The 25715-nt window shown below is 42.0% G+C and overlaps 2 protein-coding genes across 7 annotated transcripts in view; both read right to left on the bottom strand.

The window, feature by feature from the left end:
* Nucleotides 1-5765, bottom strand: part of fam189a1 (family with sequence similarity 189 member A1) — a 72881-nt gene extending 67116 nt beyond the window's left edge. The window contains exon 1 of one of the 2 annotated variants that reach the window (XM_048520910.2): nt 5489-5765. In XM_048520910.2, the coding sequence (XP_048376867.1) occupies nt 5489-5686 (198 nt within the window). In that variant the 5' untranslated portion in view covers nt 5687-5765. The remainder of the gene's footprint in view (nt 1-5488) is intronic. The other variant, XM_048520909.2, reaches the window with a different exon arrangement.
* A 7691-nt stretch (nt 5766-13456) lies between these two features.
* The window catches only part of tjp1a (tight junction protein 1a), a 174442-nt gene continuing 162183 nt past the window's right edge, over nt 13457-25715 (bottom strand). For 4 of the 5 annotated variants that reach the window (XM_059640092.1, XM_048520641.2, XM_048520639.2 and 1 more), the window contains 4 exons: nt 24661-25120; nt 20388-20602; nt 17991-18134; nt 13457-14603 (listed from right to left, as the gene is read on the bottom strand). In XM_059640092.1, coding sequence (XP_059496075.1) covers nt 14509-14603; nt 17991-18134; nt 20388-20602; nt 24661-25120 — 914 coding nt within the window. In that variant the 3' untranslated portion in view covers nt 13457-14508. The remainder of the gene's footprint in view (nt 14604-17990; nt 18135-20387; nt 20603-24660; nt 25121-25715) is intronic. The other variant, XM_048520640.2, reaches the window with a different exon arrangement.

Genomic DNA, 25715 nt, shown 5'->3' on the forward strand with positions numbered 1-25715 from the left:
AATGTTTCCTGAGGAACGTACTGAAGTTTCAATCTAGATTCTTGTTCAAGTCTCCGAGATGGAGTCTGAAGGCATGACTGTTTGACTCAGATGAGGATGCTACCCACGGCCAACACAACCTGTAAATCAGCCACAGTTCTTTAAACAACTCAGTGTCTTCACTCAAATTATCTTGGATTATATCATAAATTACAATAGCAGCTGTTTCAACAAGAACGTATTAAGTGCTAGGCTACCTGTCCATTTTCTGTGTAATTGCCGAGAGATAGGGAAAAGGGACTGTTTTGTTGTCCAGACTTTTGTACACAGTTTGCACTCATTGAGTAGAATTCTTTTCAGCATTATCTTTTAGAACATAGAACCATACAGCATAGATCAGGCCCTTCAGGCCACAACATTGTGCCAAAATGACACCAAATTAAACGGAGATAACAAGGCGTAGAACTAGATAAACATGGCAGGACAAGCAGCATCAGAGGAGCAGGAAAGCTGACGCTTCGGGTCTTGACCCTTCTTCTGAAGAAGGGTCCAGACCTGAAACGTCAGCCTTCCTGGTCCTCTGATGCTGCTTGGCCTACCGTGTTCATCCAGCTCTACACCTTGTTGTCTCAGATTCTCCAGCATCGGCAGTTCCTACTGTCTCAGTACCAAATTAAAGTAATCCCTTCTGCTCATCCTTGGTTCATATCCCTCCAATCCTTGTATATTCACGTGCTTACCTAAAAGTCACTTAAATACCGCCATCACATCTGCCTCCACCACTACCTCTGGAAGCACATTCCACACGCCTACCAGCCTCTTTAAAAAAATTTACCCCTCACATCTCCTTTGAGTTTTCCTCTCTCACTTTAAATGCATGTCTCTGGGAAAAGGATACTGACCTTCAACTATATCTTTGCATCTCAATTTTATAGACTTCTATCAAGTCTCCACTCAGCCTCCACTGGTCCAGATGAAACAACCCAATTTTTACCAGCATCTCCTTAGCTCTTACTCTCTAATCTAGGCAGCATGCTGATAAACCTCTTCTGTACCCTCTCCAAAGCCTCCACATCCTTCCTGTAATGTGGCAACCACAACTGAATGCAATACTCTTAAATGTGACCTAACCAAAGTCTTATAAAGCTGCAACATGACATGTTGATGCTTATACTCAATTCCCCAACCAATAAAGGCAAGCATGCCACATGCCTTCTTTACCATCCTTGTGTGGCCTCTTCAATCTATAGACTTAAACCCCAAGATCCTGCTGTGCATCAATATTGTTAGGGTCCTGCCATTAACTGTATATCTTTCCTTAACATTGGATCTCGTAAAGTGCAGCAACTCACACTTACTCAGATTAAACTCCAGCTGCAATTTCTCCACCCATATCTGCAACTGATCTATATCCTGCTGTATTCTTTGACGTCCTCATACATTATCCACAACTCCTCCAAGCTTTGTACTGTCTGCAAACTTACTAACCCACCCATCTACATTTTCACCCAAGCTATATCACAAATAACATATTTTTAATTTCTTTTGCCAGATGAAATGTATTATTACAAAATGTGCTGCCTCAATGTAAAGCACATTCCTATTTGCTCTGGGTGAACATTATACGACCAGTAGAAACAGACAGCATCTGGTCCTGGCAGAATTTTCAATCACATCAAATATCAGAGTAACACTAAATGGTTTATAAATTCTAATTCCAAATATCAAACATCTGTTCTGTGTCAGGACTGCTTGTCTCTCCTGAAACAGCATCTTCCAAAAATAAACTAAGCTCCCAACAAGCAAAGCTGAGAGCTGACAAACCCGAATAATCAACCATTTCAAACTTTTGATGCATCAAGTCTTTGATCTGGGTGTATGTAAATACAGGCATGTTAAACTGTGTGTAAATTAACAGTAGTCTGATTTCCCAAGTATGTAGACTAATTTTTGGCACAGAATTTAGGATCCTTTTACATAATCCAAAGGCAGCCATTACTAGCAGTTTCCCCGACAATGGGGATTAACCATCTTGCTCCCAGCCATGAATCAAAATCCTTTAAGTGATCTCTGCTTGACAAAGCAAAAATGGCAAACTTGCTGAAAAAGCATCAACTAAGATAGATCTGGTGGTTCTCTCCGAGTGCCTAATATTTTTCTGGAAAATTGCTGGCTATCAATCAGCCCAAATTATTCCATGGCCAAGTAGCGTGTTTAGTAAATTGTAAGTGTTTTTATTTGTTCTGTTCTCCTGATCAGATACATATTCTGTTTCTTTTTAAAAAAAAAGAAATGAACTAACATTCAAGATCATAACTGATCCCATCTCCCTCAACTCTCCTATGGTTTAAAACCTTTTACATATCAGCCTTGAATATACTCCATGACTCAGCATCCATAGCTCTCTGAAATAGAGAATTCCCAAGAATTGTGACTTTGAGAAGAAACTTCTATTTATCTCTAAAATGGGCAACACCTTATTCAAAAAGTGCTCATAAATCATGGGGGTGGTGGGTGAGTTCACCCCCAAATCGTCTGGAAAAAAAAACAACTCTTGGTGCTGACCTATCAAAGAGTTGATCCCTGAGGTGACCCCTATATAAAAAAAGAAAGGAAATGGTGCCGAGCCACTCCTTCAATCATAGGCTGGTTGCGTCCTGTGCAAACCAAGCCAGATGGAACTCATCTGTAAGTGTAGGGACAGTAAGTAGGTTAGGTGATAGCAATAGGGAGTCAGAGGAGAACCCTTCAATCAAGGCCAGGAGTTCTGATAGCTGGATTTGAGTCAGAACATCTGGCTGGATGTGGGGATAGAAGGAGGCTGCAAGACGGTTGTGAGAGAAAAGGGAGCTGCAGGTTGGCAAAGGAAGAAGCTTCAATGAAGAGAGAACAGCTTTAAACCTCTCAGCAAAGGTATACTCAGTTAACTGCGAAGCAAGAAAATATTTAATTCCCAAGGTAATGAATTCCTTGCAAATGAATGTGAAAACTTTAGTTAAGGCTGCATATGTTCAGGGTGTACTATGCTTGGAAATTTTTGTTTTAAAAATGCTGGAGGTAGAATATTAGCTGAGATAAAAAGTGATCTAACCAGCAGGAAAACAGCAGTAATGTGGGTAAAGGTAAACTTTTCAGGGTGATGACCTGTGATTAATAAAGTGCCACAGGGATCAACGCTGCAACAAAATTCATTTGTCATTATGTTTTATGTCATTATGACATTCTATTGTCATTATGATTTAAATACTGTGTTATTTAGAAAATAAATGCTATCTTTGTGCACCATGACTTTAAGTTCAATGGAAAGTCAATTATTATTGTGGCTAGTGAATTATCTGATTTTGCTTCTGTAAGAGTCCATATACTCTGTATGTAATACAACCATGGAAGATATTGTTACAATTTGACTGCATTGTGTGAGAATGAAGATGTCACCCACAAAAATCAAACCGAGGAAGTTGCAAGAGAAGCCCTCAAGAAATTAACTCCTGCTGTGGGCTATTTATAACATTCTCTCAGTACCTACCCTGTCAAGCTGCTTTAGAACGTTTCGTGTTTCCTGTTTCCTAAATTAATTGTAATTTGTAATCTCTGTTCCATATATATTTTTCCACAAACTTTGCAGAAGCCTTTACCCTCTCCAGGCCAATACCCAGAGCCCTGAAAACAAATGCTACACACTTGAACAATGAGCACTTTAATTAAAAGAACCAGACTGACTTTAAAATTAAACACCTAACAAAGCAATATCCATCCGGTCAAGTTTGTCTGAGAGAGGAAGTTATCTAATTGGAAGTGGGTAGTGGGGAAGTCTGGCAATTTTCCACATCCCACATGAAGCAAGTCGACACTTTTAATTGACAGTTGGAGTGCGTAATCAGTATTTCCTCTGGGGATTACATCAGAACAACAAGCTGTGGAGGGCCAGCAAAAGATGACACTAAATTTGAATAAATATCTATAAAGTATCTTTAAAAGGCAGAAAGGCATCAATAGTAAATGAAGGGTCTAGGCCCGAAACGTCAGCTTTTGTGCTCCTGAGATGCTGCTGGGCCTGCTGTGTTCATCCAGCCTCACATTTGATTATCTTGGAATTCTCCAGCATCTGCAGTTCCCATTATCTCTGATAGTAAATCCACCTTTGTAAACAGAGGTTTACAACAGCATTTAACTGGCACCTCCTTCACTGGAAGCTCAGGATCAGAACAAAAAAGCCAGAAAAATCTTGAATGCTCTGAAATTCAGTTTGATTACAGTTAACTACATGCAATTTCTTTCATTTGACCTGCATCCTGTACAGTTTTCTAAGAAAAGGTTCCAGATTTCTCTTCTCCTTTACATGAAGGAACTGCTTCCCTTGCTTCTCTAGATTGCATAACACTTATTTTATGGTCATGTTCCCACGTCCTGGACTCTCACACCCAAAGGAAATAGTTTTTCCATCCTGCCAAATTCTATAAACATTTTAAATATTTGAACCAAATCTCTTAATCTTTTATAATCAAGGAAATACAAGCCTGTACAATCATCCTCTCAATTCAACACTCTCAATCTTGCTCTAGTGAAGTAGAATCAAAATCTGCAGAATGACCTTCCTGAGAAGCAATACCCAACTCTGCACTGTTACTCCAGAAGGAGTCTGACCACAGCTTAGATCACACTGACATGCAAGGCAAGAGCAGTGGGCGAGATTGTTCTTTCAGAGCCAAACAGACATAGTGGGCCAAATGGTTTTCTTCTGTACAGCATAAGCCTATGATCCATGCTAAGCTAGAACCTCTTCCCGTTAATATTTCAGTTGCCCATGCAACAAGAGCCAATATTTATCAGATTTTTTAGATGATCACCGTAATCTCAAAAGCTCACTCACAGATTCTAGCTTCCCACTCTTTGGAAAATATTCCGATGTGACTTTCTTAGATTCAGGAAAAAAAATCTTCAACTTCCAACAAGTTAAAATTCCATCTGTCAGTTTTACCCAATCACTTTGCCCATTAGTGTCGCTTCTGTGGGCTGGTCTCTCATCTAGAAAACCAGACTAACGCAAGTTAACCCTACAGTGACCAGGGTTAACCTTTTAGTGAAATACAGTGACTTAGATTTTACAATGACCAGAGTTATCCTGACATTTACCGGTTAGCTTGGCGCGAGTTCCAAAGAAAAGGCACATTGGACTCAAAAAGACTCTTGTTGCTTTCTCCGCAGATGATGTCACACCTGCTGAGGTTCGCCTGCACGGTTTTCATTTCGGGTTTTCAGCATCCGCGGCGTTCTCCTTTTACACTAACTAGGTTAACATGATAGACACCCAATTAACTACACATTGACACTAGTTGATTTAAAACGGGCCACGGTTAACCCGACCATGATGCAGGTTAACCGTACAACACTGACTAGCTTCACCGAGTAGTGACAGCGCCATATCTAACAGTAACCTGAAATAACAGGTTATTCTGACTCTGACCCGGGTTAATCTGGGGATGAAGCGGGTTAAAGTGGAGTCACTCACTGAGAAACCGGCCCAGAAAGGGCACGAATGTCGGACCCTGGCCGAGGAAGTGAGCGCCAGAGCGGCGAAGCTGACGGCGACGATCAGACCCCCGAGTACCATCTGTGCGGCCCCGAAAGCCAACAGAAGGCATTGGCGGCCGCCCCGACCCCAAGATGCAGTCGAACCCAGAAAACGGGAGCGATGGCCACCAGGCATCGCCGAAGCGAAGAGGCAGATGGCTACGGAGCGGTGGGGATGGGCGTCCGCAGGAACGTGAGCACGCGAACAGCTCCACGCCGTTGCTAGGAGACACACGAAAAATAACGGCTACGAAAAGGAGGCGGGGCCAGTTGCGGTTGAACGGGGAAACGCCCCAGTTGTTGACGAAACGAAATCATTGGGCTGCAGGGTTCCCAAGCGGAATATGCGTTGCTGTTCCTGCAACCTTCGGGTGGCATCATTGTGGCACTGCAGGCGGCCCATGATGGACATGTCATCTAAAGAATGGGAGGGAGAGTGGAAATGGTTTGCGACTGGGAGGTGCAGTTGTTTATTGCGAACCGAGCGGAGGTGTTCTGCAAAGTGGTCTCCAAGCCTCCGCTTGGTTTCCCCAATGTAGAGGAAGCCACACCGGGTACAGTGGATGCAGTATACCGCATTAAGCAGAGGTTCACCTGCACATCTGCCAATGTGGAAAGTCATCTTGGGGCCTGGGATAGGGGTGAGGGGGGAGGTGTGGGGGCAAGTGTAGCATTTCCTGCGGTTGCAGGGGAAGGTGCCGGGTGTGGTGGGGTCGGAGGGGAGTGTGGAGCGGACAAGGGAGTCATGGAGAGAGTGGTCTCTCTGGAAAGCAGACAGGGGTGGGGATGGAAAAATGTCTTGGGTGGTGGGGTCGGATTGTAGATGGCGGAAGTGTCGGAGGATGATGCGTTGTATCCGGAGGTTGGTGGGGTGGTGTGTGAGAACGAGGGGAATTTGCAGAACACCTCCGCTCGGTTCGCAATAAACAACTGCACCTCCCAGTCACAAACCATTTCCGCTCCCCCTCCCATTCTTTAGATGACATGTCCATCATGGGCCTCCTGCAGTGCCACAATGATGCCACCCGAAGGTTGCAGGAACAGCAACTCATATTCCGCTTGGGAACCCTGCAGCCCAATGGTATCAATGTGGACTTCACCAGCTTCAAAATCTCCCCTTCCCCCACCGCATCCCAAAACCAGCCCAGTTTGTCCCCTCCCCCCACTGCACCACACAACCAGTCCAGCTTTTCCCCTCCACCCACTGCATCCCAAAACCAGTCCAACCTGTCTCTGCCTCCCTAACCTGTTCTTCCTCTCACCGATCCCTTCCTCCCACCCCAAGCCGCACCTCCATTTCCTACCTACTAACCTCATCCCACCTCCTTGACCTGTCTGTCTTCCCTGGACTGACCTATCCCCTCCCTACCTCCCCACCTATACTCTCCACCTATCTTCTTTTCTCTCCATCTTCGGTCAGCCTCCCCCTCTCTCCCTATTTATTCCAGAACCCTCACCCCAGCCCCCTCTCTGATGAAGGGTCTAGGCCCGAAACGTCAGCTTTTGTGCTCCTGAGATGCTGCTGGGCCTGCTGTGTTCATCCATCCTCACATTTTATTATCCTGGATTCTCCAGCATCTGCAGTTCCCATTATCATTGAATACAGCAGCTCTTCAAGTAGGTACCATGCCCTAGTGGTTGCCTTTCCATAGACACTTGCACATAATTTGCAACCAAATAATAACATTCTCAAACGTTACCATCATTAAGCATCTGGTACCTGTTCAAAAGTCGTGCAAGCTACTTAAAGAAAATTGCCCCCTTTAAAAATTCTTGCTGATTCTTTCTAATCAAGAAAATGCTGGAACTGCTCACCAGGTCAGGCAGCATCAACGTGCTACCTACGGTTTGTAAAATTGTCCAATAAGAAAGCTGAAATAAAGAAAAAAAAGTGCTCCTTACAAACTAGTCAATCTCCAGCTGCTTATGTTATCAATGAGCTAAGTAAATGCTTATGGATAATAATGTTCAGAGCAAATAGGAACTGCAGATGATAATAATGTTGCCTGCGGTAACTATAAATATTGCAACTCTCAAAGTAGTTGAGGTTTTTCTAGTTATTTTATGTAGTTTCTTTAATGCATTTTCAGCAAAGAGGTTAGGATTCTTTTAAATGATCGAGTGAGGCTCGGATGCATTTTATAGCGGAAGGGAACTGGATATATAATCATGGGACAACAAGGTGTAGAGCTGGATGAACACCGCAGGCCAAGCAGCATGGGGAGCAGGAAGGCTGACGTTTCGGGCCTAGAGCCTTCTATATGCAGCTCCTACTCTTTTTTTGGCACAACCTGAATTTCTATCATTTTGGTAATTCTCTGACGTGGAAGAACGACCAGTTCCTGACTTGTTGCTAAATCTTCGATACTAAATTGGATGCAGTTGGTTTTTGTTCACATCTCAGGCTGGTAAATTTTCACAAGCTGTCAGTGGCTCAACACCCTCTCAGGTGCTGGGAACATGACCTGACAGAAGGGTCATTTCTGCATTTTGAGATGAATGGCAATGATAGCAGACTCCTGAACAAACACTGGTGCTTAGTTACCAGGAATCATTAGTTGATGCTACCTCTCCAGAATCCCAAAAGCTGATGTTAAAAGCAAATTCTCATCATCCCACTGATATCAAATATAGATTGGGTCATACAGTATGTAAAGCATATATCAAGAAAGATTATCTTCTTTACACTATTTGAAGACTTGTGCCTTTTTTTTATTTGTTTGCAGGATGATGATGATGATGATGAACACACCCACTCAAATGATTAAAGAAAAAATAATGTTGCAAAGTGCATTTCTCAAGAAAAAAGCAAATTAAATTAAATGCAAGTCAAGCAGTCAACCAGGGAATAAAGGACCAAACAATAAACATCAGCCATGAAACTAAAACCAAGAACTGCAAATGCTGGAAATCTGAAGCAAAAAACAGAGGTTGTTGGAGAAACTCTGACCTGGCAACATCTGTGGACAGAAAGTGGAATTAATGTTCTGCCCAGTTCTGAAGAAGTTCCACTGGAGACATGCAGCACAGAAACAGATACTTTGGTCCAACTAGGGCACGCTGATCACGTTCCCAAATTAAACTAGTTCCAACTGCCCGCATTTGGCCCATAAATCGCTCCAAACCTTTCCTATTCACATATTTAACAAATATCTTTTAAACTTTACCTGCATCCGCCACTTCATTCCACATACGAATGACACTGTTTTAAAAACAAAGTTGCCCCATATGTCCTTTTTAAATCTTTCTCCTCTGACTTAAAAATAAGCTCTCTAGTTTGGAATTCACCTACCCTACGGAAAAGACAGTTGCTATTCACCTTATCTACGTGCTTCCTGATTTTATAAAGCTTTATAAAAGGTCACCCCTCAACTTTCTATGGTCTAGTGAAAAACTTCAGTCTATTTTTAAAATTCAAACCCTCTTTTGGCTACATCCTGGTAAATAGTTTAGGAACAATTTCCAATTTAATAGTCTCAACTTGAAACATCAGCTTTTCTGCTCCTCTGATGCTGCTTGGCCTGCTGTGTTCATCCAGCTTCACACAGTTTTATTCCAGTTTAATATTATCACTCCTATAACAGGCAGATCGGATCTGCACACAGTACCCCAGAAGAGGCCTCAAAAACATCCTGTACAACCTCAACATGATTTCCCAACTTGTATAACCAAAAGGTCTGAGCAATGAAGGCAAGTGTCCTAAAAGCCTTCTTAACCAGCGAGTTTTGAGAAGATGTGTAGCTCAGGTTGAGGTTCTGGATGTAAGTTTGCTCACTGAGCTAGAATGTTCATTTTCAGACGTTTCGTCACCATTCTAGGTACACCATCAGTGAGCCTCCGGTGAAGCGCTGGTGAGACATGACCCACTATCACTAGTATCCTTACATACAGATGAGGAAGGACACTACTTTGACTGGGACAACACATCCATCTTAGGACAAGCCAAACAGAGACATGCACGAGAATTCCTAGAAGCATGGCATTCCAACTGGAACTCCATCAATAAACACATTGATTTGGAGCCCATCTACCACCCTCTGAGAAAAAGAACAGGAAATGACATCACCAACCCAAGGAAACCTAAACACATAAATAGAAAGCAGGACATAACACCAGCGCTTCGTCAGAGGCTCACTGATGATGTTACTGAGAATGGTGACGAAATGTCTGAAAACGAACCTTCCAGCTCAGCGAGCAAGCTTACATCCAGAGCTTTCTTAACCACCTGTGATGCAAACTTCAAAGAACTATGAACCTGAACCCATAGGTTTCTCCATTCTACAACACTACCCAGGACCCTACCATTAACTGTGTAAGTCCTGCCCTTTTGTTAGTTCTACAAAAATGCAATACGTCACATTTATCCAAATTAAACTCAGTCTGCCACTCCTCAGCCTATTGACACAATTGATCAAAATCTTTGTAATCTTAGATAACCTTCTTCACGGTCCACTATAGCACCAATTTTTGGGTCATCCACAAACTTAATATCCATGCCTTCTACATTCTCATTCAAGTCATTTATATAAAAGACAAAAGTGGACCCAGTACCAATCCCTGCAGAACACCACTGGTCACGTGTCTCCACTCAAAAACAACCGTCCACCACCACTACTCTGTCTCCTACCATAAAGGCAATTTTGTATCCAACTGTCAAGTTCACCCCAAGCCCCATATGATCTAATGTCACTAATTAGTCTACCATGCAGAACCTCATTAAAGGCTTTACTGAAGTCCAAGTAAACAGATGTCTACTGCTCTGCCCTTATCAATCTTTTTGATTACTTAAATAAAAACTCAACCAAGTTTGTCAGACAATTTCCCTTGCATATGCTGACTACCCTCAATCATTCCTTGCCTTTACAAATTCATATAAATCCTACTTTTCAGAATCATCTCCAATAACTTATCCATTACCATTATCAGACTCACAGGTCTATAGTTCCCAGGCTGCTTCTTAAATGAAGGCACATTAGCTACCCTTCAGTATCTCATCATGGTTATAGATGATACAAACATTTCTGCTCGGGGCCCCACAATTTCCAGGATATACTTGTTCAAGTCCTTGAGATTATTCTACCTTTGTTTTCTAAGACCCTGCTGTAATGTGAACACTTTTCAAAACATCAATAATTATTCCCCCTCTCGAGTTCTCTAGCCTCCATTTCTTTCTCCACATTAAAAACGGATGTGAAATATTCATCTAACCTCTCTCCCATGACCTGAGGATCAACACAATGATGATCTTGTTGATCTTTAAGGGGCCCTTCTCTCTAGTTGCTCTCTTGCTCTTAATATACTTGTAGGATCTCATTGGATTAACGTTAATCCAATCGGCAAAAGCACACTCATAAGCACTTTGTGCCTTCCTGATTTTCCCTCTTAAAAGAATGCCTCTACACTCTTCATTCTTCAAGAAATTGATCCCAGTGGTCTATATAGTTCTTCATTTAAACAGAATCTCAATACCTTTATTCATCCATTGTTCCTTAAGCTTACCAGCCTTACCTTTCACTGTAACAGTGTGCCTCTGAACTCTTGTTATCACAGTTTTGAAAGGCTTTCACTTGTCAGTCATCCCTTTATCTGCGAAGTCTACTCCAATCAACTTCTGAAAGTTCATTTCATACCATTAAAATTTTTGTCTTACTCCAACAAGAACTTACACATTTATGGAAGGCTTATCATTTCCATAATTATTTTAAAAGTAATAGTATTACGATCACTGACCCAAAGTGTTCCCACCTAACACTTGTCACTTGCCCTGCCTTACTTCCTGAGATCAAGTTTTGCTTACATTAACATTGTTTTTAAAAACTAATATATAAATGAACATATTTAACTAATTCCTCACTATCCAAGCCTTTAAACACCATGACAGTCCGAGTCAGTTTTGAAAATTAAAATCCCCTACTTTACAACCCCATTATTCTTATATGTATCTGCGATCTCCACATACTTGCTTCTTAATTTCCCCGACTATGTGGGTTTATAGTACAGTCCCATTTCCTAATTCATCCCTTTTCCTAATTTTAACCCACATTTTCACTGTACATGCCCTCAAATGTCCTATTTACAGTTGTAATGTTTTCCTTAATCAGAAACACCATTTCCCCTGATCTCTTTCCACCTTCCTATAGCATCTAAAACTCAGAACATTGAGCTGCCAGTCTTGCCCTTCTCAGCCAGGTTTCTGTAATAGCTATGACACTGCAGTCTCATGTTCCAAGGCATGCTTTGACCTCATCAGCCTTATTTGTAAGACCTCACGCATTGAAATAAAAGCAGTTTAATTCAAAACATTAACTCTGCTTTCTCTCCACAGACGCTGCCAGACATTCTCAGTTTCTTCAGCAATTTGATTGTGTTCAGTAAAGATTAGCCATTTGACTCTCAATCATATGATCTGAAAAGTTAGTTTCTCTATATTGATGAACAGGGTGTTCAAGACACAAAGGTATGACCAGCATTTCCTTGATCCAATTTCTCCATCAGTTACATTTGAGGCAGAAAATTAGGCAGTTAATCCCAACTAAGTTACCCAGTTCTGAACAGCAGCCTCTCCCCTCCCAATTCCTGAACTCTGCAACCACATTTGACCATAACCCTACACTCTCTCTCCCTCCAAGTGGTGGGGCCAGAAGTAATAGGCTGTCAGAAGTGAGGAAAGAATCACCCAATTCAGATATAATCAGTGTGATGGTCTGAGGATAAATAAACTGAAGTTTGAATATATTTCATTTCAGTGTGCATTAGTAGTGTTCAACAAAATGTTTAGCTTTCTATCACTAAATTTTGAGTACAAGTTCTGACATCAAGCTATAGAAAATGACTGATGATAATTTCCTCATTCTATTAAAATGAATCTTATGTTTGGGGAAAGAGTTGAAGCTTAAGGTACAAGAATGTGGAACAATTCAGTAATCTTAGCACATTATTTGCGTTGCTAAGATCCAATCCATCTGTTACATCACATGTTCAAATGTGCTCATGCATTGATTTGCAGCTTTTGACATAATGAAACATACAGCCTTTCAATGCTCTGACACAGATGCAACCTGTGGTGCCTGATAGCTGGGGAATCCCTGTAGTGTCAAATTCTTAAGGATGCCTTGTATGCTCCAGACAGCAGAAGGTTGTCAGAATGATTGCAGAAAGCATTTAGAGTGGCAGCAACAGGGAGGCTGAGTTGGTTCCTGTCATTGTGTCTCAGCTCTGACTGCATGATTCAGCTCCAACTTCAAAATTTTAAAAATTAATCAGTTACTGCTTAAAGTGATACAATTCAATTTGGAAATTGTCACAAGTTTCACTTGGGTAAATGAGCAAATGTGTCATCCAGCACCAGAGAAAGACGATCAGATCTAAGCTCTATGTAAAGACCATTTCACAAGCTGATAGTGGGGAATCTGACTGCCCTTGGTGATCAGTACTAACACTGTGTTGCTGCACAGATATATAAAAAAAAAAGAGTGTAGCTCTGACGACGAGAAAGTCAAAAAGTCTGATGCAGATTGCTGGCTGGTCTTTCCTCTTACAGATAATGTGGAGTGTTTGAGGGATAGTAGGAACTGCAGGTGCTGGAGAATCTGAGATAACAAGGTGTAGAGCTGAATGAACACAGCAGGCCAAGCAGCATTAGAGGAGCAGGAAGGCTGACGTTTTGGGCCAAGACCCTTTAGAAAAAAAAAGAGGAGGGTCTAAGCCTGAAATGTCAGCATTCCCGCTCCTCTGATGCTGCTTGGCCTGCTGTGTTCATCCAGCTCTACACCGGAGTGTTTGAGGGAGAGGTTTAACACAGAAATACGCCCCACAAAACAGTCTGTGCCTTGAAGTGAGGGCTGACTGAGGGAAGAACATAGTTAGATATGAATTGATTATCAGACAAACAAATGACTACAACGGATATTTTAAAAAGATTTTTATTCAATAATAATAATAATATAATAATAATGATATACTTAGAAATGTGTCATTTGAGTAATCACAGGAAATAAAGTCAGCCCCATTTGAAAGTGAAGTGATTAACAGAAGCCATGTTAGAATCCCCAGTGAGCTATGTACTGCCGTGCCAGAATAAATTGTTCATGAGTACAAAAATACATTTGGGCACACAGTACAGTAACCTGTCAGTCACTTTATCAAAAGACCCCTCTCATTGCACTTCAACATGCCCAAACAGTGCCTCAAAGCATAAAAGGATGCAGTGCCTTTAAACGGGAAATCATATCATTGTCAAAGAACACAGCAATATTATTAGAGCTGTAAAAATGTAGATGTTTGTGTTTTTTAAAAAGTTGTAAATGTTGATTTTATTGCTGCAATTATACAACTGCTCAAAAGGCCCCATAGCAACAGAATATAAAGATCCTCTTTAGAAAGTTCTTTTCAGTTTGTTTTATACAAAATAAGACATAAAAAATGTTAATTTACAAACCAAGCTCCAGGATGATATCAGGGTTTATGTACAGCCACAGATCTCAGCAACTTTTCTATCAATCCCCCTGCATGGCAGGACATCCAACCTTAATTTGTTCGAAAGTCTCTGCCGACCAACTATACACATTCAAAGCCACACTAAGAGACATAGAAAAGTAGCTTTTATTTTTAAAATAGGATATGGTTACCTGTATAAACATGTAAAGTTTCTAAAGTTAAAGAACGTAGAAAAATCTATTTAGTATTTTAAATCATAGCTACAAAACTAAACGTAAGGCATCCTTGCTGGTTAACACAAACTGGGAAAACGTTACAGACCTGTGTCACTGCAAGCTCATCCACACATTCTCTCTCCCCCACCCACCCCCCGCCCCTGCCGGCCCCAGAGAATTTAGAATGTAAGCATTTACATTTAGGTTGTCCAACAACCTCCTCTCTGATTGAGAGATAAGAAGTTATTGAATGTTCCATCCACTGTCTAGATATCCTGAAGTAATTGTCAAGCACCCACGTTCATCTTCAGAAGTGGTCAATCAAAACTGAGACGCAATTTGTCCCCACATGGTAATTAGGGTCTCCAGGAAGGGATTTGTTCTGCCAGTTCTTAGGATCACCTGGAAGAAAGAAATATCCGTTGTAGTCATTTGTTTGTCTGATAATCTATTCATATCTAACTTTGTTCTTCCCTCAGTCAGCCCTCACTTCAAGGCACAGACTGTTTTGTGGGGCGTATTTCTGTGTTAAACCTCTCCCTCAAACACTCCGGTGTAGAGCTGGATGAACACAGCAGGCCAAGCGGCAGAGGAGAGGGAATGCTGACATTTCAGGCTTAGACCCTCCTCTTTTTTTTCTAAAGGGTCTTGGCCCAAAACGTCAGCCTTCCTGCTCCTCTAATTTACTTTAATATCAAACCAATGCCTTCAGTCATGAAGGGAAGGGATTTTAGCACAGATCAATGGGCCAGTTTCTACTTTTGTCACCCACTAGTATGACCAGGCCAGGTATAGTATGATGTAGTTATGATGCAATATTCCATTTAGAACCCACACTAAGTTCTAGTGAGTGTTCCATTTCCAATAGGTACAAGCAAAATCCAATTAAAGCAGCTGCAGCAACAAGCTTTCAAATGAGGCAGCTTTCTCAGGTCAGTTACATTTCAGCACTTCTACAACTTGCCTAAAGTTCTTAAATCAGGATTAACACAGCTTCATTGTTGATTAACAAAAAAATGGAATTATTAGCCAGAGATTGATTTCTGAACATTGCTGTGCACAATGTTAATATGTTATACATGAACCCTGCATTCCAAATCTTTGAGAACAGTAAAGCTTAAGCAGTAAGTTTTACAACTGATGCGAAGAGCTGGTATTGAACAAGTGAAATAAAAGGATGATAAGCATCAGCACTTCCAAACACCAGTCAAAAATTCAAGTAGAGACTGCCTGAGAGTTTTAAACACTAAAGAATGGATTGATTTATAATTAGGATAAAGTTAATTCTTGAGATCAGGGAAGGCACAAGCTACAACTCAACTGAATAACCAACTTTGTGCTTTCTGAGCAGGTTTGCAGCAGGACAGCTAGCAAAGTTAATGACAACCACGCAATGAATTGGACCTGCAAATATTACACAAAGACATCACTAAATACACCCTCCCCCAAGGGTTTCTAACGACAAGTGACAATTCAAACAAAGCCAGAGAGAGAGTGATAGTTAAACTAATTCAGACCAATGCATTAGATTATGTTAATAATGCTTGGGATTGTACTCATTAGAGTTTAGAAGGTTGAGGGGAGATCCAGTAGAAACTTACAAGATAATGTATGGTTTAGAAGGGGTGGACACTAGCAAGTTGTTTCCATTAGGCAGGGAGACTAGGGTCCATGGGCACAGCCTTAAAATTAGAGGGGGTAAATTTAAAACTGAAATGAGACAACATTTCTTCAGCCAGAGTGGTGGGCTTGTGGAATTCATTGCCACGGAGTGCAGTGGAGGCCGGGACGTCGGATGCCTTCAAGGCAGCATTCGACAAATTCTTGATCTCAGAAGGAATCAAGGGCTATGGGGAGAGTGCAGGGAAGTGGTGTTGAAATGCCCATCAGCCATGATTTAAATGGCGGAGTGGACTTGATGGGCCAAATGGCCTTACTTCCACTCCTATGTCTTATGGTCTAAAATCAAGTGCAACATTTATGAGGAAGCTGCCAATTTGATGGATAACAAACCATTTATACAATTTACGATATTTCAGTCACTAGCTGGAACAAATCAGTTGATAAAGTCAATGTAATTTAAGGCTTAGTGAGCCAATTTCCTTGTTCAAGCAATTGCTTTGGTCAACTATGCTTACAAAATCCTGTATCCCTTTGCTTCCAACCATTGAACTGGCCACTTTACTCCTCTGCAACCTTCAAGTTGTTGAGGCTGGTTGGCTTGCTGTGCTGGTTTGTTGTTCTGCAGGCAATTCATTACCGTACTTGGTAACATCTTCAGTGCAGCCTCTGATGAAGCGTCGGTGTGTTTTCCTGCCTGGCTTTTAAACTCTGTGGTCCGTTGTGATGGATTGTCTCACTTCCGGGTTTCCTCTGTAGTGAAACTTTATATGGGTTCAAGTTCAATCCGTTTATTAATAGCCTGCTTCATGGAGTGCCATGCTTCCAGGAATTTTCGTGCCTGCCTCTGCCTAGCCTGTCCCAGGATCTTGGTGATGTCCCAGTTGAAGCCGTGGTTCTTCTTGTCCATGTGGATTGAGATGAGGGAGTATTGGTCGTGTCTTTTTCTATCCAGTTGGTGTTCATGTCCTCTTGTTGTTAGTTTCTTTCCAGTTTGTCCGATTGTAGTGTTTCTTGCAGTCTCTGCAGGGGATCTTGTAGATAACACCGGTCCTGTCCATGGCGGGGAGCAAGTCTTTAGTTCGGGTGAGCAGTTGTCGGAGGGTTGATCCACATCAACAAGAGGACATGAACACCAACTGGATAGAAAAAGACACGACCAATACTCCCTCATCTCAATCCACATGGACAAGAAGAACCACGGCTTCAACTGGGACATCACCAAGATCCTGGGACAGGCTAGGCAGAGGCAGGCACGAAAATTCCTGGAAGCATGGCACTCCATGAAGCAGGCTATTAATAAACGGATTGAACTTGAACCCATATAAAGTTTCACTACAGAGGAAACCCGGAAGTGAGACAATCCATCACAACGGACCACAGAGTTTAAAAGCCAGGCAGGAAAACACACCGACGCTTCATCAGAGGCTGCACTGAAGATGTTACCAAGTACGGTAATGAATTGCCTGCAGAACAACAAACCAGCACAGCAAGCCAACCAGCCTCAACACCCACAACCAGAGCTACAAATCCACTCCAAAACCTTTTGCAAGTTATATCCAGTGCTCTAAAAAAATCACTACCTGCATACCCTTCACAGCTCTTACCATTGAACATGGAGTCAAAACACATCCTAACCCATACCTCCCTGCAAATGTTGTACCTCACTCCTGAAGTTCAACCAATGGACAGAACCTGTTGCAATGAAAACCCTATGAATCTTGTGGAAATTCACAAATCACAAATTGCATAAACAGATGGACAAGTTTTGTGCACCAGCGAAATTGCCAAGTTCACACATTAGCTCGTTTAGCACAAAGAATATTCAGGAATTAGCCCATACAGATTATCAAATTATTTTCTGCATATTCTTTCAAAATCAAGAAGCTGGTTTTAATTCAGCTTTTGTGTTAGATGATTACAAGTGCATGACGTTTATTTACAGAACAAATCGGATCTCGAGAGTGAAACGAAGGGAGCTGACACTGGTTGAAGAAAGTTAAATAATACAGTTAAACATATTCTTAATAAACTGAAATACAGCAGGTAAAGCACTGCAGAGCCACTCCTGTCCCAAGAAGTTCCAGACAAACCAGAAAGGCAGAGAGGAGAAAAAAAAAGAGAGATGGTTGGGAGGGTGGAGAGAGCGCGCGCGAGAGAGGGGCATACCCGACGAGGAGTCAGAGGATTTTAGAGCAAAAGACCAACCATCTGGAGTCATAGCCGCACAGTGAGGTAAACGCAACTCAACAGGCTTCAGGAACTTCAAGCCATGGGGTCCACACATGACCAGCGGGCTCAGGAGTGTTTCACCTAGAGAAGGCATTAAGATCAATGTGTTAGAACTAGAACTGAGTGCTTTTAGAGATGAACAAATCAACGAAGAGGACCTTGGAGAAATAAAACAATGGTTCACTCACTCACCACAAATGCTTCTGGTCAGTCAGCTTTCCTGCTGCTAAAACCTAGCTGCAACTATGGAGTCTCCTGCGCTAGATCTTAGATACATTTTCATTTTTACCTCAAATCCTGCCTAAGAATTGGAGCTCATTTTTTGGGAAGTAGATGTCACATAGATCTCTGAAAAAAATATGCTTATCCTGTGAACTGTGCAAATATGGCAAAGACCTGTAAAAATATATAACATTTCACCCTGGATATTTCAATGTTACGTAAAACATTAAAGCAAATGTGGTAGTTGACTTGCTCGCCAAGCTGGCTTGTTCTAGTTCAGACGTTTCGTCCACGCTAAGTGACATCGTCAGTGGAGCCTCAGATGAAGCGGCGTTATCCTACACCGCCTGGAATTTACACTGTTGGTCCGTTATAGGGAGTAGTGTCATTTCCGATTTTGATCTGGTTTGCAAATGGGATCCAATTCCATATGTTTGTTGATTGAAGTATGGATGGAGAACCATACCTCTAGGAATTCCTGTGTATGTCTAGGTTTGGCTTGTGCTACTATGGTTATCTTGTCAGGGAGTTAACCTTCCTCAGAACTGACGGTGGCTGGGAAAATGTCAGTTTATATGCAGAAAATAGGGAGGTGGGTGGGGTAGAGACTAAACGATAGGTTAGAGCCCAAAGAGAAAGACAGTTGGACAGACAAAGGAGTTGCTAATGATCAGGCTGGGAGGGTGAATAGTTGTTAATTTGGACTGTTAGTGACCAACAACTGGAGATGTGTAATGGCTGACGATGTGGGAACAAGGTCTGGTGTATGGGGAGGAACGCTAGGACATGAGTGTTTAGGCCCTAAAATGATTGAGCTCAATGTCGAGTCCGGAGGGCTGTTGGGTCCCCAAGCGGAAAATGAGGTGTTGTTCCTCCAGCTTGCATTTGGCTTTGCCGAACACTACAGCAAGCTGGAGACAGATGTTGGCCAGGGAGCAGGGTGGTGCATTCAAGCGGCAGGCAACAGGTACTTCAGGATCTTTTTTGCAAGTAGAACGTAGATTTTCTACGAAGCAGTCGCCAAGTCTACGCTTCGTTTCCCCAGTGTAGAGGAGACCACATTGCAAGCAGTGAATGCAGTAGACTAACTTCTGGGAAGTCCAGGCGAAGTGTTGCTTTACCTGGAAGGTGCTCTTGGTTGAAGGATAAATTTCATCAAATATTAACTCTGATTTTTCCTTCACAGATGCTGCCAGACCTGCTGAGCTTTTCCAGCAACTTTGTTTTTGCTCCTGCACAAATATATTGGTTACTTGCATTATTATTTTTTGTGGGACCATGCAGCGAGGAAATTGACTACCATGTTTCTAAATTCCAACAGGACTATACTTCAAAAGAACTTGATTGGCTATAAAGAACTTGGATCAACCTAAGATTGTGATTAGCATTACTCTAATGTTCCATTTACAACTCATGTAGAACTTGCAACATTATTGATCATAAGAAAGCAGTAAAACTTCAGCTGAGAAGGTCCAACATCCACATTATAAACATAAACTCCAAAAGCAACTTTCAAATGGAAAGCATTAACAAAAGCATCCAATATTGACTGCCAGTAAAACACAATCTACTAGCATTACCTAGAGAAATTAAAAAATGCACTATAAAAACAATTTCAGTATATTTAATTAAGTCTGTTATGGTGATGGAGAGCTGTTCAGTCTTGCTTGTCTGACATGCAAGATATAGGGTTTGCCCGATCGACATCAGACACTTGTTGACAATACTGCTTAAACATTCGTGACTGAAGAATACCTACATCAACAAATGGTGACTCTCACACCTGTAAGGGGTTTGATTTGACAATCAACATCAAAAAGACAAACATGATGTTCCAACAGATAGAAGGGACTGCAGATCCTGGAGAATTCGAGATAACAAGGTGTAGAGCTGGATGAACATAGCAGGCCAAGCAGCAGACCAGCAGCAAGGCTGACATTTCGGACCTAGACCTGTCAGCCTTCCTGCTCCTCTGATGCTGCTTGGCCTGCTGTGTTCATCCAGCTCCAGACCTTGTTATCCCTAATGTTCTAAGATGTTGCCATCTATCAGCATGGGCCACAGACACCAGAGGTTAATCAATCATTTTCAACGAGGAAAGACAGTTCTCACCTTTCTCCTTGTCCAGAGGAGGAAGGATACTGTTGTCTCTGCAGACCTTAAAGTAGATTTCCTGTTCCACTCCCTCAGGAATGGCTCCTTTTGGAATTATGATACTCACTCCAGTCTCGACAGAGCTCAGCACACCACCATTGCTGTCAAAAATTCCCCGAGCTGTTGCAACTACTGTGTGACTGTCATCATCGTCATCTTCCAATGCACTAGGGCTGAGACAAAGCAAGTCAGTCTGCACATTAATCGTACCAGATGTCTCTACAACAAGTAGGTGAGAATTTGACAGCAAAGGATAATCACCATGTATGAAGAGAAGCTATGTCATTATACTATTTAATGACCAACATCTAAAACATTACAACTTTACTCAGCCACTGACTAGTCTAACATGTTTGACCTACCCTTGGTTTGTTTCCTTTCTTCATTTATTTGGTTTTGGCAGAATGTCAAGAAATTTATGATGTATACTTTGTGATACCAATTTTGTGCCCATCAAACCTAAGAGTGTCAGTTCTGGATAAAGCATTGTTACCAAATCAGGCAAATGCAGGTCAGTTAAAGCGTAGACCAGAGATGAATAAAATCCTCACTACTCCTCTCCATCTCCACAATTTCAGCATAAGTGCTGCATCAGTTATTTCCCCCCCACCGCCCCCATACTATATTCAGTGCTACAAAGCCCAAGGTCAATGTTGACACCACAAACAGCAGACAAATGACAGAAATTTGCACACCATGCCATAGCCCTTTGCAGGATCGTCAAGATATTATCAAAAGAATTCATAACAGCACTGACTCCCCTCTTTGAGGAGCTGCTTGGCTTGCAGCAAGAGTTCCTGTTGCCTTTTAAAAAAAAAACAATATTTTTTATAGGAGCAGATTGAATCAACTAGACAGTGAAATAAATCTGCTTTATGATGCATCGTAGCAAACGGAGAGTTGAAGAGGAATTACTTAACAGCTTTTCTTGAATTGGCTGCATATTTTGACCCATTGCTTTTCCGTCTTCCTGATGATAGTGTAATAGGTGAAAATAGAGACTGCACTATTGGTTGGATGGGAGCATGCTTAATGGGTCTGATTTTTCTTTTTGCCCTGTTCATAAAAGGGCAAAGGGATAAACCAGTTAGAATAGGCAGCCTAATGTTTTAAGTGGCAAAACTCTGAAAGCCATAATCAAGTGCATAACCTCACCAGCACATGGAAGAACATGGGGTTGAAAATAAAAACCAGCATAGATTTGTTCAAGGCAAACTACGCTCAACAACTTTGATCAGGATTTTCAATGAAATAACGGAGAGGGTTGAGACAGATAGCGTTTGGTAAAGTCCCTCAGAAGAGGCTGTTAGCTAAAGCTGAAGCACACAGAATTGAAGATCTGGCTAGAAAATTGGTTGAGTGGTAGGAAAGCACGGATATTGCTGGGGAAAAAAAAAAAGTTCTGTTGTGCTTATCAGGACAATTCAGAAGAAATGTCAAAGGAAGGGAAAACAACACAAACCACACAAGAGAAGGATGCTGATTGGTTGACAAGTGGACTCTGATTGATAGAAGAGCAGCTATGAATAATGCACCTATTAATAAACGACTGAAAGATAACTACCAGGCAGACTGAATCTGACTTATCAAAGATATGATCAGTCAGATGTGAGAAATGAACCATGCTGGCTGTCATTTATACCACTGAGTTGAAATAGGTACAGTGCATGTACGTGTTCTGTATGTCTGCCTGCAAAGAACAAGGTTCAATGTTAGTGAGTTTTGAGAAGATTTGTAGCTCAGGTTGAGGTTCTGGATGTGAGTTTGCTCGCTGACCTGAAAGGTTAGTTTTCAGACGTTTTGTCACCATTCTAGGTAACATCATCAGTGAGCCTCCGACGAAGCGCTGGTGTTATGTCCTGCTTTCTATTTATCTGGTTAGGTTTCCTTGGGTTGGTGGTATCATTTCCTGTTCTTTTTCTCAGAGGATGGTAGATTGGTTCCAAATCAATGTGTTTGTTGATGGAGTTCCGGTTGGAATGCCATGCTTCTAGGAATTCTCGTGCGTGTCTCTGTTTGGCTTGTCCTAGGATGGATGTGTTGTCCCAAAGTGGTGTCCTTCTTCATCTGTATGTGAGGATACGAGTGATAGTGGGTCATGTCGTTTTGTGGCTAGTTGATGTTCATGTATCCTGGTGGCTAGCTTTCTGCCAGTTTGTCCAATGTAGTGTTTGTCACAGTTCTTACCACTTTGATTGGGACAACACATCCATCCTCGGACAAGCCAAACAGAGACACGCACGAGAATTCCTAGAAGCATGGCATTTCAACCGGAACTCCATTAACAAACACATTGATTTGGAACCAATCTACCATCCTGAGAAAAATGAACAGGAAATGACACCAACCCAAGGAAACCTAACCAGATAAATAGAAAGCGGGACATAATACCAGCGATTCGGAGGCTCACTGATGATGTTACCTAGAATGGTGATGAAACGTCTGAAAACGAGCCTTCCAGCTCAGTGAGCAAACTCACATCCAGAAGGTTCAATGTGTTAATATATGTTGCTGCCAGTATGAACCCAAATGACAATCCTAAATTGATTATCAGCATATTTATTCATGTACTTGAATAATTTAGTAAATGTTGTCCAAGTGCACAATCACATCTAATGCTTACATTGTGTTGAGTGTTTTCTATGAACAGGGTAATTGATTACAGTCAGCACCTTGCTCGTGAAGTATGGAGGCATATCCTTGAATGTGGCAAGGCAAGTCGAGAAGGTGTTTGTAAAGAAAATGCATCCGCAGCTTAAGAAATAGAGATGAAACAAAAGCAAAAAAACTATATTGAACACTTATAAAACACTGGCTAGGCCTAATCTGCTATATTCCTTCTAATTTCTCCATTTACTGTGTAGACCTCTGGAGGTACGTGCATGCCATCAACTGGAGATGAACACATCAGCACACTAATCAATTGTTACGGACTCCCAAGAGGCAATACAGCTGTGAAACCTGGAGGAAACATTGTTCACTGGTATCATAGAGAAACCATCAAGGCCTCAAAGGATGAAGAGGATACTTATAAAGGAGCACAGGTGAAAGATGTCCTTTAATTAGAGAGGCTGAAGTAGCGATATTGTTAACAATGAAAAGCTTGTCATCAAATAAGGAAAATTGTTTCCAATCTCACCAACCACTGGAGACATGATTGTCAATATGAAATGAGAGATTTTAAATCATGCATTCTTGACCCAGCAGTATCAGATGATCTCCCTGTACTGGTGTGTTTACTTCAGTATGATCCATGCTTTTAACACTGGGGACCCGGGTGCAGGACAGTGAACTTGTATTACGAAATCATGGTTGTCAACTGAATAGGACACTCCAGATTTCCTCTGCTTCACCTGTTCTTTTTCTTTCTCTCTTCCTTTCCCTAGAGTGTATTTTTTGTTGAGTGTAATTTCTAAAAGTTAACTTTTTTAACTTGCAGGGAAGTAGGCAGGCCCTGGATCAAAAGCCACTGTGCGGTGGTGTCTGATTGATAAATCAGATGGATTTTTTCCAAATGAATCAGTAGCTCTGTACTTACAAACCAGTAGAAGCTTCAAGAAAGATAGTGTGTCATTAAGGGCTTGGCTAGCAAAACAATGATCATCTCAACATCGGAATCGGAAAGCAAAGATCAGTGAAATCACTTTCCAGTTTTCTCTACCTCTGCCAATAATCTACTTGCCATTTTTTTTGTCTATGTGTGCACATGTAAGGAGAAAAGTTTATAAGGAGGTTAGAGTTTTAGTAGGTGGTGTTATAGATTAGCAGTTTATGTTTCTTGTAGCTTATAGTCGTTACATATGATAAATAATAATTCTTGTTTCAACAGAAACCTAGTCTGTTTCTTGTGCTTTCTGTCAACCTTGTTCTGAAAGATTTGTTGGGGCACTGTGCATAGTTGGAAAAAACAACTTTAACATTTGGTACAACTCTGGGAATAGCAGGGCTTGATTTACGATGTGCTACCCCAGTGGGGTGCAAAACTATCCAATCTCACCTCACTGAAATTGACTGTGCACTGAAATGATTATTTTTCTTAACTGTCAAACATTCCAGCTGAGGATGGGTGTTTTAGGAGGAGTTAAACATGTCAAACCTGTCAGCTGATAGACAACCCTGACACAGACACATTAAGTGTGATTCCTTGAAGGACAGTCTTTAAAAATGTCATGGCCCAAACACAAAAAAAAAATCCATTCTTTATACAAATGTCAAATGTCAAGGGTCTTACCTTACAGGAATGGCTTTAGGTATTGCGTGAATATTGTTTGTCTGGTACTTAGGTCTGTGGTCAGATGGCCTGGGGAATGTGTCAGTACCACTGTCGAAATCCGCAGGATGTGGAGAACTATGCGTTTTTGGGGGTGGCTCTGGCTTGGGTTGTACATGAGGTTCACTAGGTAGGAGGTTATGATCAAACTTTGGGCTCTCAAACTTGCGCTCAAAAGGACGTGCGGCGCTTGTGTACGGCTTTGGGGTGAAGCGGTTGTACGCTGAAGCTGTTTGCTTCTGGGTCTGTTCCATTCCATTGACAGGGGTTCTTTCAGAAACAGGAAAACCTTTCTGCAGATAAAAATTTGAATGAACAGTTTCATCTCGAGTGGTAGATCTGAAAGCTTGAGCTTTGCTTGGAGGGGGGAGTTCAGGCTTTGACTGTAGAAGGCTAGGCATATCCCGAGGCACTGAATTCACTAAAAACAGACAGAAACAAACACAAAAAGGATTTAGTCAAAGATAATGGGAACTGCAGATGCTGGAGAATCCAAGATAACAAGGTGTGGGGCTGGATGAACACAGCAGGCCAAGCAGCATCTCAGGAGCACAAAAGCTGACATTTCAGGCCTAGACCCTTCATCAGAAAAATGGGGATGGGGAGAGGATGCTGAAATAAATAGAGAAGGGGAGGCGGACTGAAGATGGATAGAGGAGAAGACAGGTGGAGAGGACAGTATGGGTGGGGAAGTAGGGAGGGGATTGGTCAGTCAGGGAATATGGACAGGTCAAGGAGGCAGGATGAGCTTACTAAGTAGGAAATGGAGGTGCAGCTTGAGGTGGAAGGAGGGGATAGGTGAGAGGAAGAACAGGCGAGGCAGGCTGGGACGAGGTGGGCTGGTTTTGGGATGCGGTGCGGCGGGGGGGGGGGGGGTGGATTTCGAAGCTGGTGAAATCCACATTGATACCACTGGGCTGCAGGGTTCCCAGGCAGAATATGAGTTGCTGTGCCTGCAACCTACAGGTGGCATCATTATGGCACTGTGGGAGGCCCAGGATGGACACATTGTCTGA

This window comes from Stegostoma tigrinum, chromosome 36, assembly GCF_030684315.1.
Source record: "Stegostoma tigrinum isolate sSteTig4 chromosome 36, sSteTig4.hap1, whole genome shotgun sequence".
Lineage (NCBI taxonomy): Eukaryota > Metazoa > Chordata > Chondrichthyes > Orectolobiformes > Stegostomatidae > Stegostoma > Stegostoma tigrinum.